The sequence below is a fragment of the Glycine soja genome, chromosome 12 (assembly GCF_004193775.1).
Source record: "Glycine soja cultivar W05 chromosome 12, ASM419377v2, whole genome shotgun sequence".
In the NCBI taxonomy this organism is placed as follows: domain Eukaryota; kingdom Viridiplantae; phylum Streptophyta; class Magnoliopsida; order Fabales; family Fabaceae; genus Glycine; species Glycine soja.
In genome coordinates this window covers 29,042,837-29,057,357 of record NC_041013.1, presented here as the reverse complement: position 1 = coordinate 29,057,357, position 14,521 = coordinate 29,042,837, and the positions used below count along the sequence as shown (strand labels likewise).

The 14,521-nt window shown below is 36.6% G+C and overlaps 3 protein-coding genes and 1 long non-coding RNA gene across 5 annotated transcripts in view; all 4 read right to left on the bottom strand.

The window, feature by feature from the left end:
• Positions 1-4,203: 4,203 nt before the first annotated feature.
• LOC114378911 lies at positions 4,204-4,782 on the bottom strand. Its single transcript, XM_028337497.1, has one exon. The coding sequence runs from the start codon at positions 4,780-4,782 to the stop codon at positions 4,204-4,206; it is 579 nt and encodes a 192-aa protein (XP_028193298.1).
• Positions 4,783-4,835: 53 nt separating this feature from the next.
• On the bottom strand, positions 4,836-6,427 carry LOC114378910. Its single transcript, XM_028337496.1, has 3 exons — positions 6,126-6,427; positions 5,886-6,027; positions 4,836-5,036 (listed from the first exon to the last, which is right to left on the bottom strand). Exons 1-3 carry the CDS (start codon positions 6,425-6,427, stop codon positions 4,836-4,838), a joined length of 645 nt encoding a protein of 214 aa, XP_028193297.1.
• A 102-nt stretch (positions 6,428-6,529) lies between these two features.
• On the bottom strand, positions 6,530-7,686 carry LOC114379644. Its single transcript, XR_003659551.1, has 4 exons — positions 7,627-7,686; positions 7,493-7,537; positions 7,321-7,383; positions 6,530-6,588 (listed from the first exon to the last, which is right to left on the bottom strand). It is a non-coding gene; the product is annotated as an uncharacterized LOC114379644 (long non-coding RNA).
• A 92-nt stretch (positions 7,687-7,778) lies between these two features.
• The window catches only part of LOC114379643 (kinesin-like protein KIN-12E), a 35,604-nt gene continuing 28,861 nt past the window's right edge, over positions 7,779-14,521 (bottom strand). Inside the window, exons 3-5 of one of the 2 annotated variants that reach the window (XR_003659550.1) lie at positions 8,765-8,920; positions 8,580-8,684; positions 7,779-8,305 (exon numbers count right to left, since the gene is read on the bottom strand). Coding sequence is in view for 1 of the 2 variants with exons in the window: in XM_028338330.1 (XP_028194131.1) it covers positions 8,000-8,305; positions 8,580-8,684; positions 8,765-8,841 (488 nt within the window). In the remaining variant the exon portion in view is untranslated. The remainder of the gene's footprint in view (positions 8,306-8,579; positions 8,685-8,764; positions 8,921-14,521) is intronic. The other variant, XM_028338330.1, reaches the window with a different exon arrangement.

Below are 14,521 nucleotides of genomic sequence, written 5' to 3'. Positions count from 1 at the left end.
TTTCGATTATTTTCTTCCATTATTACATATGCGAAGCATGAATCAAATGAGAAGCATGAATCAAATGTGCCAAAATGTTCTGGAAATTAGGTGGTCATACACTCTTACAGTGTAATTGGGTTTTGTTTGGCAATTTTTGTGCAAAATTTATGTTTGTTTGTTTCTTTACCTCTCTTTGCTTATAATTTATGATTCAAATTAATACATAAGATCAGTTTTCTCATCTTCATTTTTTCATAGCAGATAAAGAGGGAAATATCCACCTTGAAGCTGCTGAAGCATCCGAACGTGGTTAGATTATAAGAGGTAACATCCTAACCTGCTTTTTGTTTTTTTTTTGTTGACCATGTGTTTTTTATTTTTCTTTTTCTTGTTTACGTGTAAAAGTGCAGTTAATGCAGTTTAAAATCATTGATTTTATAAGTATTTCCATTTTTTATGTGTTGTTTTGGCATTTCTCTACTTAGTCAGAAAAAGTTAGCTTCACTTTTATTTTCTTTGTGGAAACATGTGTTACTTGGTTATCGGATCAACAATGTATACAGGTTTTTCACTCATTTACATAGTCAGCAAATTGGAGTAATTAAGCTTTTTCTGAAACTAAGAGTCCAATAACTGCTATTCGAGTTGGATAATTATTTGCGTTGTGTACTTTGGGTTTGAATTATTTTTGTTACATTTTTCAGAGGAACTTAGATCAATTGGAAGACTTACTCAACAAGGTTAAATTGAAGACCATAAGTACTGAACCACCTTCTGCATCTATTGCTGGCACAAGGTACTTTTTGATTATTAATTTTGATTGTGCGTTTACAAATGATTAAAAAAAATAAAATTCTTATGGGGTGTTATTGGTTGGTAAGTTGGTGTATCTTTGGTGTTTCTGTAGATTCTGTAGTTGCTGCGTTACAATTTGTGGCTCCCTCTGCAAAGGGATTCTTTTTTTAAAATCATTTTGACTTAGATCCTATTTGAATGTTTCAACACGACCCACAGTAGGATATCAGATCATTATGGTGTATTTAGGAGCAGATTATCATATTTATACTAATAAGTATATCCAAATGCAAATGTTTTTTTTGTTTTTTGTGTTTATATTATAATTATTGAGTCAGTATGCTGTTTCCTTTTAGAAACAAATGACAGCCACTCAGAGAATAGTATACATTACTCTCTTTCATCTCTTTTCATTCCTCACACTTTCATCCATTTTCATTCATGTATACCAAACCCATTGTAAAAGTTTGATAGGTCCTGCATTTAAAGTCAAATCAAAATTCAATCCTTAAGAAATAAGGTTGTTGTCTTAAATAGAGAAAAGTAGGACAGTAATATCCACTCCAGGAATAACATAAAATTCCTAATCTTGAATAGTTCCCCAAAATTTAGAATCCTAGTTAGCATAAAGTGCTATCTGTCAGCCTATTGAGATCAAAAGTTTGATTCTGAAAAATGATAGCATTTCTGAGCCTCCAAATTTATACTATAGCTGCTATCCACCACATTGTCCTTCTTGTGTTAGAAACCTTTGAAGTTGCTGAGGAGTAGTGTTGGATAAAATTATCCAAAGGCCTACAGTGAAACACCTTGTCTTCCTTTACCCAAGAAAGGTATTCCCACCATATAGCCATAGTTTTGCCACAGGTGAAAAATAGATGGGATGCGGATTCGGGTTGATTGTGACAGAAGGGACATAAATCATTATCTACCTGAATCTGCCTCTTGATCAAGTTGTCCTTCGTGGGAAGTCTGTCCCATAATAACCTCCAAACAAAAGAAAGGGCTTTAGGAGGAAGTTTGATCTCCCAAAGTTTCTTGAATCCCAGGTACAGACCTTGAATGTACCATCTCAGATTTAATAACTTGATAACCAAATTTAGTTGACAAAATCCCAGAGGATTCAGCTCCCCAAACCCAGGTATCATTGAGATTGTTGTTAACTCTGATTTGGTGGATGTGATCAATGAAAATAGAGGCTAGCTGCACCTCATTATCAAACAAGTGTCTTCTCCAAACCATATTCCAGACCCATCCATTCTCTGTCCAGGATCCCACCTCTGCCACCCTTAAATCTCTTTGGGAAGAAATACTGAATAACTCATGGAATTGATCCTTTAGAGGAACTCCTTCATCACCCCAAGGATCTTCCCAAAAGAGGAATTTGTCACCTCTCCCCAGCTTCCACCTGATTTGATTATCAGCACTGACCACATTTTGCTGTTGAAAGATGGCCCTTAAATCAGCCCACCAAGTAGAGAAATACTGCTTTCGAGGACCATACTCCAATCCCCTCCAGCCATTGTACATAGAGATCAGAATTCTGGTCCAAAGCTGGCTGGTTGGTGGAACATCAGCCACTTCCATTTGAACAACAGAGCCTTGTTAAGACTTGGAAGATCTCTAATCCCCAACCCTCCCATATGCTTAGGAGAGCAGCACTGGCTCCAAGAAATCCAAGCAATCTTCCTACTATCTGGTTTTCCCCCCATAGGAATTCTTTGGAATTCAACTTACTAGTGTGTTTGGATTAGATTGATGGTGAAAAAAATCAATTAAATTTTCATGATAAAGATAAAGTGATAAATAGTTGTTTCTGTTTTTTTTATGGTATGGCCATTATTTTGTGGGATAAAATGGATTGTTGTGTTTTATCCCAACACAATATATACATTGCCGCGGTTTAAAAATTAAAATACTGATTGGCTATAAACGTCACAAAGCATACAGTTGTGGTTTATTTGGTCTTAGCATTTATTGGCGGCTATAATTTGCCACAATGTTTTTTCTATTATTTTTTACCCCTTTTTGAATTTTAATGATCTAAATTAAAACAAAAAAATTTCTAAACATCTTGTCTTCAACAACATTGGAACAGCTCTGAGCTCTCTCTGGTCCTCAATTTGTGCTTTTTATCCTCCAGTTGCAACACCCTAACTCGCTAAGTCACACGCAGCACCGTGATTTTCTGCAGGTTCTCATCCTTAAACCTTAATTTCGTCCCTTGATTAAATTAATAGTTATATATATATATATATATATATATATATATATATATATTTACATCTTAAAAACTATAAACCCTAATCTATACTATCTGTCAAATGACCAGACCAAAGACCCCTAATTTAATCGCAGGTCGTCATTCCTGCCAGCAGAACACAGAGGCCAGCATCGTGTGTTGTTCAATCTAAGGTACCTTCTGCCTGCGTTCGTTCTATCAGTTATAGTTTCATTGTTTATTGCATTTGAGGTGGACATGAACTCCCCTGTTATGATATGTTTCCTACTTTGTAACTGTTGACTGTCATTTCTCTCATTAAGTTTCTAAATACTGAAATAACAATACCTGCACAATCAATGAGTGTGTTCTCATAAATTGACTTAAAAGAGTTGAAGCCAAGAAAGTGGCAAGGCGTTCTGATTCATTGGAACAATTTGTCTGTGAAATGATGCGTCTTTTGTTTTGAATTCAAATTGTTTACATTTTATATAACATTAAATTGCACTAACTCCCCTTAAAAGTTTTTGATATTGCACAAAACCCTTGGTTTTTTAATGTTTACAGCTGCTTTCTTACAAGGGTACATGGTGTAATGATTTTCAATCAATTAATGGTATAGTGTAATGTACAAGGATATTAGTGTCATGTTTTGCAAATAATTAATAGGGTTAGTGTACGAGTAGAAAAAACAGGGATATCAGGGGGAATTTCAGTGACATTTACTGTAATTTACTCTTCATTGATATAATTTTTTTTTGGAAAGCAAATATATATATATTGATTAAAAAAGTACCAGAGGTACTACAAGATACATAGTAGACCTGTAAAACAGGAAAGAAAAACCACCCTACAAAAACCATTGTCAATCTTGGAACCAATTTCTTGACCATCCTCCCCTTTATTAACATTTCTATTATTGTTCTCAGCAGCAGCTTGTTCATACAATTCAATTAGTTTACTATTATCCTCAATCAAGGCTTTAAGTTTCATCTTGAGTTCATCATTCTCCTTTGCCAGCATAATTGCTGTCTCATGAGCCTCTGCTTCTCTTTTTTTTTTTGAACAGCCAAAAATAATATTATATATATAAGAAGCATAGTACCAGAGGTACTACAGGAAAACAAAGGGTAGCATCCCCTAAAACACAGAAAAATAACCAACAGCCACCAAAATCAATAAAACCCATCCCTACAAATGACACATTAAATGAATGACAAAGACATATAAGAGGACCATTGGTGAAAAGGAACAGTAAAATCCTTTTCCCATCCCCTCAACCAAGACCAAGTGAGATAAATAGATCTGTCCATCAATTTAGATATGTCAAAAGACTGGTTGTTGAAAACCATGTCGTTTCTAAGGCTCCAAATGGATTTGGTAGCTGCAATCCACCAAATCTTCCTCCTTCTGTTAGAATTCCTCGATCCAGCCAATGAACAATGCTGAAGAAAGTTGTCCATAGGCTTGCTGTGCAAAACTCTATCTTCCTTCACCCATGAGTTGAATTCCCACCATAATGGCATAACTTTATAACAAGTGAAGAAAAGGTGAGAAGCAGATTCCACTTGGCTTTGGCAAAAAGGGCATAGATCGTTTTGGAGGACAATCTGTCTAATGATTAAATTATCCTTAGAAGGAAGCCTATCCCAGAGTAATCTCCAGGCAAAGGATAAAGCTGCAGGGGGGATTTTGATTTCCCATAGCTGTCTAAAGCCACTGTTTGGCTGATGGAGAGACTGCTCAGATCTGAGACAGTTGTAAGCAGAATTTGTAGAGAACATTCCCGTTGGTTGAGCTCCCCACACCCAGTCATCCTTCAAGTCTGCAACAGGACTTATAGCTGAGGTATGGTCGATAAAAGTTGTGGCTTCCCCCAATTCACTATCAAAAAGATGTCTTTTCCAAGAAAATTTCCACTCCCAGCCATTTTCTCCAAAAATCCCCATGCTTGCCACTGTCTGAAGTTTTTGAGAAGATACCTCATATAAATCTGGGTATTTTTCTCTAAGAACAGAGCCATCACCCACCCAAGAGTCTTCCCAAAATAAGATTTGATCAAACATTAAAATTTAATAAAATTAAAAATTAAAAAATCAAATAATACTTTTTTATGTTATTATTTTCCCTTTTTATACATATCTTTTAAATTTATATTCTTTATTACATTTTAAATATGAAAATGAGTTGTAACAAAAAAATGAATGATTAACATTTAAGATAAAAAAAATATTAGTAAAAAGATAAGTTTTAAAGATTAATTGAAATGCAATTAAAGTTCAAGGTGCCTATTTATGAAAAAGTTAAAGTTTAAATATCAATCATAATAATTTTAAAGTTCATGTTGTCTATTTGAAAGAAAAAGTATAATTTAAGTATTAATTAAGACAAAATTAAAGTTGAGGCTGTCTATTTGAAAAAAATAAAATTAAAGGGACTTAATTCTCCTTTCCCATTTTAAAATTATAAATCAATGTTATGGGGAATATAAACTCTAACCCCATTTGATTGGGAGAAAAAAAATAGATAGAAGTGAAGTTATTTTCATGAGATCTACTAGAAAACACTTTTTTTCCCAAATTGGAATGAAATGGAGCAGAATAATTAATCTCTATTTCATTTTTATTTTTTAGTTTTTATTATTATATAAAAAATTTAAAAAAATTATGTTATTTGATTTTCTTTTTCACTCATCAAAATAAGTAGAGAGAAATTTCTCTACTCCCCCTCCCTATTTCTATTAATCTAAATAATATACTTTATTTCTCTTTTATTTGTATCATTCTTATTTCTCCTTTAATTTACCTATTTTCAATTCTCATAATTAAGCAAATCAAATAATATGAATTGGCAGGTAAAAATGTGAGTAATGTAGCAGTTTTATTACCTCAGCATCAAACTTCGCGTGCCCAGTGAGGTTAGGACTGCAGAAACTACGTTGATACGACTGACAATTATATAAATCTTTGTCCCACCCTGAACTTGATCTTATCATCATTTTACTATTGAAGAGTGCTGTCGGGTGTAATCTACACAGAATAACATTAAAGATATATCAAAATTTTATTCATGTTTTAATACATGCGTTATAGTTAATTTCCCCACTGGCTAGTTTTCTTTTCTTTACCTTGAAGAGCCATGAGCACTGATTTCATAAGGTGTTTGTTCCATAAACACAGATGATGGCAAATAATTTCTATTATCATTCCCAAAGTGTCGTGGGGCATTAAGTCTTCCGTACATATAAAAAATACTATGCCTTCCTTGCAGTGACCTATTCTGAGTTTGCTTCACCTTGCTGCCAAGATCTCCACAGATATCTCTACTCCAGGATTTTAGTCTATGTTTTAGGTTCTGAAGTTTGCATTTTAGAGCATACCCTCCCCAACCCAAAGGCTGGTTTTGTATAGCCTGTCGTAGATAAAACATATCAAGTCAGAGAGAATGTGACAGACAAATGGACTAGTAAGTTGAATAAATTTTTTTTTAAAAAAAATAAGAGTACAAACAAGTGTGATCTAGACCTGAATCTTGAGAAACTCATTTTCCTCCCTAACCAAAGACTGCCATCGTGATTTTCAACTTGACTCCTAAAGACAAATATTAATAAGAATTAAATAGTTGAATAAGTCATATTCACAGAAAATTTAAAATGCAAGCACAAAAAATTACAAACAACTATAAATGTAAGATAATTAAGCAGAAAGACATTCTATCTTTTTACACATTGGATATCTAAATAATTACTAGGGCTCCTTATTCAATGACTGGCCATATGACAATGATTGACATATGGACTGAGCTTCTAGAATATCCACAATGTGATAATAGTGGTAAATGAAGAAAAATAGATGATTTAGAGTTTCCACCCTGACCATTTCTAAAAAGTGGTAAATGAAGAACATGAAGAAACAAAATGTATAGTCTAAACTGCATTCCATGTCTACCACTACCTACTACTACTTGAGCGCCAGTATTATTCATGTTAGATTTAAAACACACTAATTGAGATGGGCCTGTTTTTCCATTTTCATGAGATTCAATATATGTCCACCAATATTTATACTGGAAAGCTTAATTTAGCAAGATTTGATGACAACACCAAACTGGTAAATTATGTTGATTTCAGAAACTTAGATAAAGACTCATGAAATTTATACAGTGGGTCACTGAAAAGTGACTGCTAATCTGAAAACCTGATAAATGGGCACAATCAAAATCAGATTCTAGGTTCTAGCTTACATCTATGTTGAAGTAAGCTATTGTGACATTCACTGCTTCAAACATGAATATGGATGCAGGAAATACTATATCATTCTTACCTGTTTGGAGATGAGATTACCATCATTATGTACATCTTCGATCATCAAATCAGAATTTTTTTTCTAACATTCGCAAAAGACAAAGAGGTCAAGATAGGAGTTTGCAGTGCCTTTTATTCTAGACACAAGAAAAAATTATTACACTAAAAAAAGTGAAAACCTGAACCCTTACCAGATCTGTTTCATGCATAAATTTCCAATCTAGTGCTTCCAACAACTACACATACAAGTGAAAGGAAAAAATAAAAATCAACATGAGAGGGATTGACTGAAAATTTTACAAAGTACAAAAGCATCCATTCATACCTTGTTTTCCAATACCATGATTTGTTCACTCATCCGTTCTCGTTCACCTTCCATACAAAAAGACTTTAACCTGTTTTGAAGATACATAAGCATTAGCAACATGACATTATGGAAAACATGTATATGACAGAAAAGTCACTGGTAATCTAGCTAGCACTAATTTGTTGGAGAACTTGGACTGGTTGGTTGACTAGTTTCTTTTGAGTTTGACAATACCATAAGGCTGTGTTCTTGCCTCAACTGATTTACATATTTTCATATTTGTGGATATAATAGGCAATGTATATATTGTTCATACTGGAAGATTGATTTTTGGTCATAGAGTAACTATGCCACTTCCCAACCTTTACTTTAATCATGAAATCAAAGTGAGTTACTTTTGCATGCACATGAATAAAAAAAAAGCAACAAAAAAGTATTTTAGCTGTATCAATAAAACATGCCTTCTAATTTCTTCTTTTAGCTGCAAATTTTCCATAGCAAATCTAGTTGCTTCATTATTCCGATCCACCTGGGCCCGCAAGACCTCAATTTCCTTCAAGTGCTCCTCTTTTTCTTTTAGCAAGTGTGTCTCAGCTGAGATCTTCTCAGAAGCAACTGTTTCTAATCTTTTTATTCCAGCTTCTCGAAAACGTAGTCTCATCTTCAAACTTTGTATCTCATCTTCTCTTTGTCTCACCTAAAATCATCCCATATTTTCAATCATTTAATTCATCACAAAAACATCAAGAATTATCATTATTGATAAATCAACAAAAAAGAGTGATTATAAATTAAAACATTGAAAATACTAGAATGGAGCTCTATGACAACAAACTAAATTGATAGGTGTTTCTCGTATATAATTATAAATTGCTACTTATAGGTCAAAACTTGTTTATTCTCTCCCTCATTAATCAATCATTCAAAACTGATAACAAAACAATAAGAAATATATGGCTTTTCAAAGATACCAGCTTCATGGACGCTTGAATTTCATCTCTTAGTGCCTGTAATTCCATCTCTTTGTCCTTTTCCCTTCTAAAGGCCCCAACAAGGGCAATGTCATAGTCTTTTTTCTGCAAAAAGAGAAAGATGCTTATCAGTAAACAAGGTTATGGGAGACTGAATGATTTCTTGGACACAAATAAATATCAACCTGAGATATCCTTTTAACAGAGGTTAATGGAGTGAATGATCCTTGCACACCCTCCCACTTGAAGGATCCAGGAGAACCTGGGAAGCTGACAACTAAAATGTCATTATCCTGAATTTCTCCTCCACCAACTAGACCACGCAAACGGGATACTTCTTTCTGAAACCCCAAAAAAAAGTTACAGTACAAACCAGCCAATTTAGTAATTTAGTAGATATCAAGGCAGAAATACAAGTTGTAGGAAGCTTTTCCACTTCCCTATAAACAGTGGGTGAAAAGTAAAAGTAAACTCTTGGCCAATGTACTTTTCTAACAAGAAATTAAGTATTAGGTAATTATGTACAAAGACTCCAATTAAATCAATTAATATTCTTGTAAATTGATGATGGCATGAAAAACCACCCTCAATACTGATGCAGAGCATTTGACCCCATAACTGGTATAGTAGGATAGTAGATAATGGAATAATCACTATTATGAAATTTATAGATATAAATTAAGTAATTTATATTACATTATATGCTAAAAAATTAAAAAAGTTACACAATTAGTAGTTGAACTAGTAAAGTGATATTCACTTATACTCAAATTATATAATAACATTACACACTATCAGTAATAGACATTCCATTCACAAGTTTGTACCATTATAATTACGTTCAAAATTAAGTTCACACATGACATTATTTACAACAGTGTTATTTAGCTATGTCATACTCTAATTTCGTCCGGGGACCTTTGCTTGATGACATGCGACCTTTCTTTGGTCCTTGTGAGGTGCTTGGCACCCATCATTAGGCAATTTGTGAAATTCCAGGACATGCCGGAAAACCAAAAAATATTGATGCACAATCCGTAAGTTTCCGTGACACACCGGAAATCAAATGGAAGCATCATTGCATAATTAAGTGAGATTCCGTAACATTCCGTAAGTCAAAAAGGGGTGATTATGTAATCCGCAAGGTTCCGTAACATTACGGAAAGAAAACAAGTATCGTTACGAGATTCGTAAGTTTCCGTAACTTTACGAAAAAAGAATCACCAAAAAAGGTAAGGGGGTGAACTTATCAAGATAGGGGTGTAAATAGCAATTCAAATCTAGGCCCTTCCGGAACATTTTGGAAGTTGGGTTGCTTAAGGAGGAAGCAACTGGGCGGCAAGCTCCTCCACGTTTTTGAAAAATGGTTTTCGGGGCTTTCGTGGCTTCCGTAATACTTCCGTAAAATTTCCGAAAACCTTGGGTAAGCATATTCCACTTAACATTGGTGAAAGGGAAGAGAAAAAAGATGAAAATCAAATTTGAAAACAGTTCCGTAAGGCTTCCGTAACTTTTCCGTAAAATACGAAAAGGGGGGTGAACTTAGTAATTCGGGTGCGCTTAGAAATCTTCTTCATTAAGTCTTTGGGCGGCAAGCACCTCCCTTTTTTTCTATAAATAGGGGAGGGGGGGAGCTGTTTCAAAATGTTCAAGACCCCTTTGGCTATGCATTTCGGCTATTTTGGGCAAAAAACACGTTTTCGTGAAGAAAAATCGAGTCGAAGTGCTTCTGTAACGCTTCCGTAAGCGATTCTGTGGAAATTCTTCATCGTTCTTCGTCGTTCTTCACCGTTCTTCATCCGTTCTTCGTTCGTTCTTCATTCTTCAACGGGTTAGTTTTCGAATCCGAGACTTTCAATTCATTTCTTGTTTTGTGTACTTTCACTTTAATTTCGTTTACTTTCAGTTTTCTTTTCTTCCCTTTTGACGTGCTTAAGCCATTTATTTAAGTCATTTCTCGCTTAATCTAAAAATAAAATAAATTTCCACTGATCATTTGAATTGTATCATCCGTTAATTTTGGTTAAAATGAATTCCGACCGTTCGGTCATGCCGTAACCACGTTGGAAATCAAAAAAAGAGGTAAAATAATAATATAATAATCAAAAAAATATTTTTTAGTAAAGTAAAGCGAAAAATCAATCGGACGTTTTCTCTTTGAGATTTCTCATTCTTAATCGAATTGACTAATAACTAAGGTGAAACAAAGGCTAAAATCAACTCGCCTAGTCAAGCTCGTCCACAAAAATAGGTTTTTGAAAGTTTATCACTTCAATTTCTTATTAAGTAAAATGGGTCATTTTTAAGGTCCAACGCCTTAAAATGATCACCTTTCAAGTAAAAAGAATCACTTGATTCACGCATAAGAAAGAACTACGTAGGTCTGATTTTCTCATCCCAATTGAGGAATACGTAGGAGCAAAGGGAAACACCCTTGTCGACCACAAAAAGAGAAAAAATATAAAAACGGTATAAAGGATATAAGGACATAAAAGGGAACGTAAAAATCAAAGTCATGTTTGCACATTCGATTAAAGGCTGTCGTCCCTTGTGACGGACCTGTGGGGTGCTAATACCTTCCCCGCGCGTAAATACAACTCCCGAACCTTTCACTTAAAAGTTCGTAGATCGCGTCTTTTCCGGTTTTTCCGACGTTTTCCTCAAATAAACGTTGGTGGCGACTCCGCGCGTATTCCTTTCGTGGAACACGCATCCCGCGAGTCACGCGTCGCCCTCCCGCCGAAGGGTAGGTTGCGACAGTTGGCGACTCCGCTGGGGACTGTTTTTAGAGAGTTAGGCCATTTAATCTTGTGCAAATTTTGCCATGACTTACTCCTTTGTTGGCTTCCCCTTATTATGTTCTTGTATATATAACTCTTTGATGCTTTTAGTGCATTTTTTTTGTATGCATGAGGTAAATATTTATTCATTTGATGCACACAAACACTAACACTATTTGCACACACGGTGAGTTGAAAAAGGGCCCTATACCCGGGTTCGTGGGAACATAAGGAGTGGAGGTGAATCCGTGATCATGCTAGGTCTCCGACTTGCTTGATTACAGTGAACCCTCATCTAGAGTTTTTCTCTTTGAAAACATATTGTTGCTAGTAGTCCCTACTGCTGCAGTATGTTCTTCGAAGGGGATGATACCTCTAGAAACCATCAAGAGAGATATGACTACCTTGGGGGTTATCACTAAAAGCCTAGTTAGCTCTCTCCCTTATAGGTCCCTTAAATAGGGGCACGGAGCAAACACGCTGCGTGCCATTTTTCACACTGCCATGCATAATTATCATATACCCTTTTGCTTATATTTGTTTGTGAATATTGTCGTACTATGTACATCCCCGTGTTGTGCCTTTCGCATATGCATCATGCGTGGGTTTCGTCTTTGATCCCCTCACTTTAGCAAACCGACGGAGGGTCCGTGTCGCCTTCTTAAAAAACATACGTTGGGTGCCATGCTGCCCAAACGTTGTATCCAAGAAGGAAACAATTTCTCGGGCTCCCGTATTCGTAAATTGCATCTGTGTCATATGCATTTCTTCATGCATTCATCCATTCCACCCATGATAGATGTAGGAGTTTTGTTTTGCACTAGATTTTATTTCACTTTAGTAAAACATGGGATCAAGTCAAAAGCCTTCGCTTAAAAAGAGGTTCTATCAAGTCAAAATCAAGAGCTTAGAGGTCACCAGTTTACGAAAGTTGGGGCAATTAATGGGTCAACTTCAACGGCAAGCCTTCCGCAAAGCCTATGGTAAGATTTGGGACCTAGCTAGGGTAGAAGTCTCCATGGAACCGATTGCATCCCTTTCCCAGTATTATGACCAGCCCCTAAGGTGCTTCACATTTGAGGACTTCCAGCTAGTGCCGACTGTGAAAGAGTTTGAAGAAATCCTGGGATGCCCACTGGGAGGAAGGAAGCCATATCTTTTCTCTGGGTTCTATCCCTCCACGACAAGAGTTGCCAAGGTGGTGAAAATCTCAGCACAAGAGTTGGACCGTGTAAAGCAAAACAGGAATGGGGTAGTCGGAGTACCAAGGAAGTGTTTGGAGGAAAGGGCAAAGGTCTTAGCAAATTAAGGCGAATGGGCTTTCTTTTATTGACATCTTGGCGCTTTTGATCTTTGGAGTTGTCCTCTTTCCGAATATGGAAGGGTTAGTGGACCTAGCAGCGATTGACGCTTTCCTCGCCTTTCATCATGGCAAGGAAAGCCCGGTCGTCGCCATTTTGGCCATGTATGACACGTTCGACCGGGGATGTGAAAAGAGCGGCGCAAGAATTGTTTGTTGTGCACCAACTCTTGGCTAGCATGGAGGGGCGTCTGTTAAATGGTTCCCTCGCTAGAAGGAAGGAAGAATCAGGATTCTATCTTCATGCGAAGGATGTCCCATGAGAGGAGTGCCATCAGACGAAAGCATCACGCCTTTCATCGCACGAGGTTTCAGTGACCACAACGCAAGGGTACTCCAAGGAGTTCGCAAGGCATGGGATGCGGCGTGAAGAAAGGACAGAGAGCTTAGGGGAAGTAGTAATGGGATCATCGGCGGCTATCATAAGTGGCTGAGAGTCCGAACACAAGGATTGGATTGGCTCCCAAATCTAAAGACTGTGAGAGACGATGAGGTTAAAGCTTCGGAAGAAAGTGATGAGGTACAAGCCCTAAAGGCAGAGCTTGAAAGAGCCTGGGTAGTCGAAGAGAAGTTCAAGTCCATAGCCATCAAAGTCTGAAAAGAGTATGATGAACTAAGGGATGTCAATATGGCCACCGATGAAGCCTTGGAATGAGAAACCAAGAAGGCCCGAAAGGAAGAACACGACCAAAGCAAAGTTTGGAGGGGCTTTATAGGGCAGCAATAGTGAGCTCAAGCTCCGAAGAGGTGAAAGGAATCATCATGGGTCAAAGGCATGATCTTGAAGGACGAGCTAAAGGTTTGCCTTAGGTCGAAAAGAAATTTGTCCCAACAGTTAAGCGAGACTGAAGGGAATATGTGGGCCATCATCGATAAGTGCAAAGAGAAGCTAAATCTAGCGGCGACTCACGAGCAAAGGCTAGAGGATGAGTACGCCAAGATATCAGCAAAAAGGGAAGCAAGGGAAAGGGTAATTGATTCATTGCACCAAGAGGCAACAATGTGGACGGACCGATTTGCTCTTACTTTGAACAGGAGTCAAGAACTTCCCCCATTGCTAGCCAAGGCCAAAGCAGTGGCGGACACCTACTCTGCCCCCGAGGAGATCCACGGACTTCTCAGCTATTGTCAGCATATGATAGACTTAATAGACCATATGATTAGAAACCGCTAGGAAGTTTGTATTGTCGCTCAGATCTTGACTAGTTATAACTTTTTGAAAAAAATGATTTTATCCCACATTTTTACTCCAAAAATCAGTGCGAATCAAGTCACTCCCACATTTTATCTCTAGCATGCATTGTATGTTGGTCTCGTCCTTTGTCACGGGAAGCCGGAAGGTCCATATCACCTTCTTAATTGTACACATGGGGCACTGCGCCCCCAAATGCGCCATGCATTAGGTACCATGTTCAATTATTTGTTTTTGTTGTTGTGTGTTTTTTTTTTTTTTTAGAAATGGGTTTATGATCCCAACATGGTTGGCTCATGGTGCCTAACACATGCAACTAAGAATGTAGTGTGAAGTTTCACGCTTCCCCTTTTTTGTTTTTGTAGAGGAAAACACAAGGATGAGCAAACATGAAAACAAATGGTATGCAATTTTGCAGATCAAAAAGTTTGTTGAACGCATATGCATGATGATGCCATGACTCATGCAAAATGTGAGGCTGGAATATGATAACGGACAAATGCAGGAACGATATGTTCATTATGATGTTATGAAGAGATGCTTATGCGATGCATGATATGAATGCATTTTACGGACACGAGAGCCCGGAAAATTTATCTCTTCTTACTTG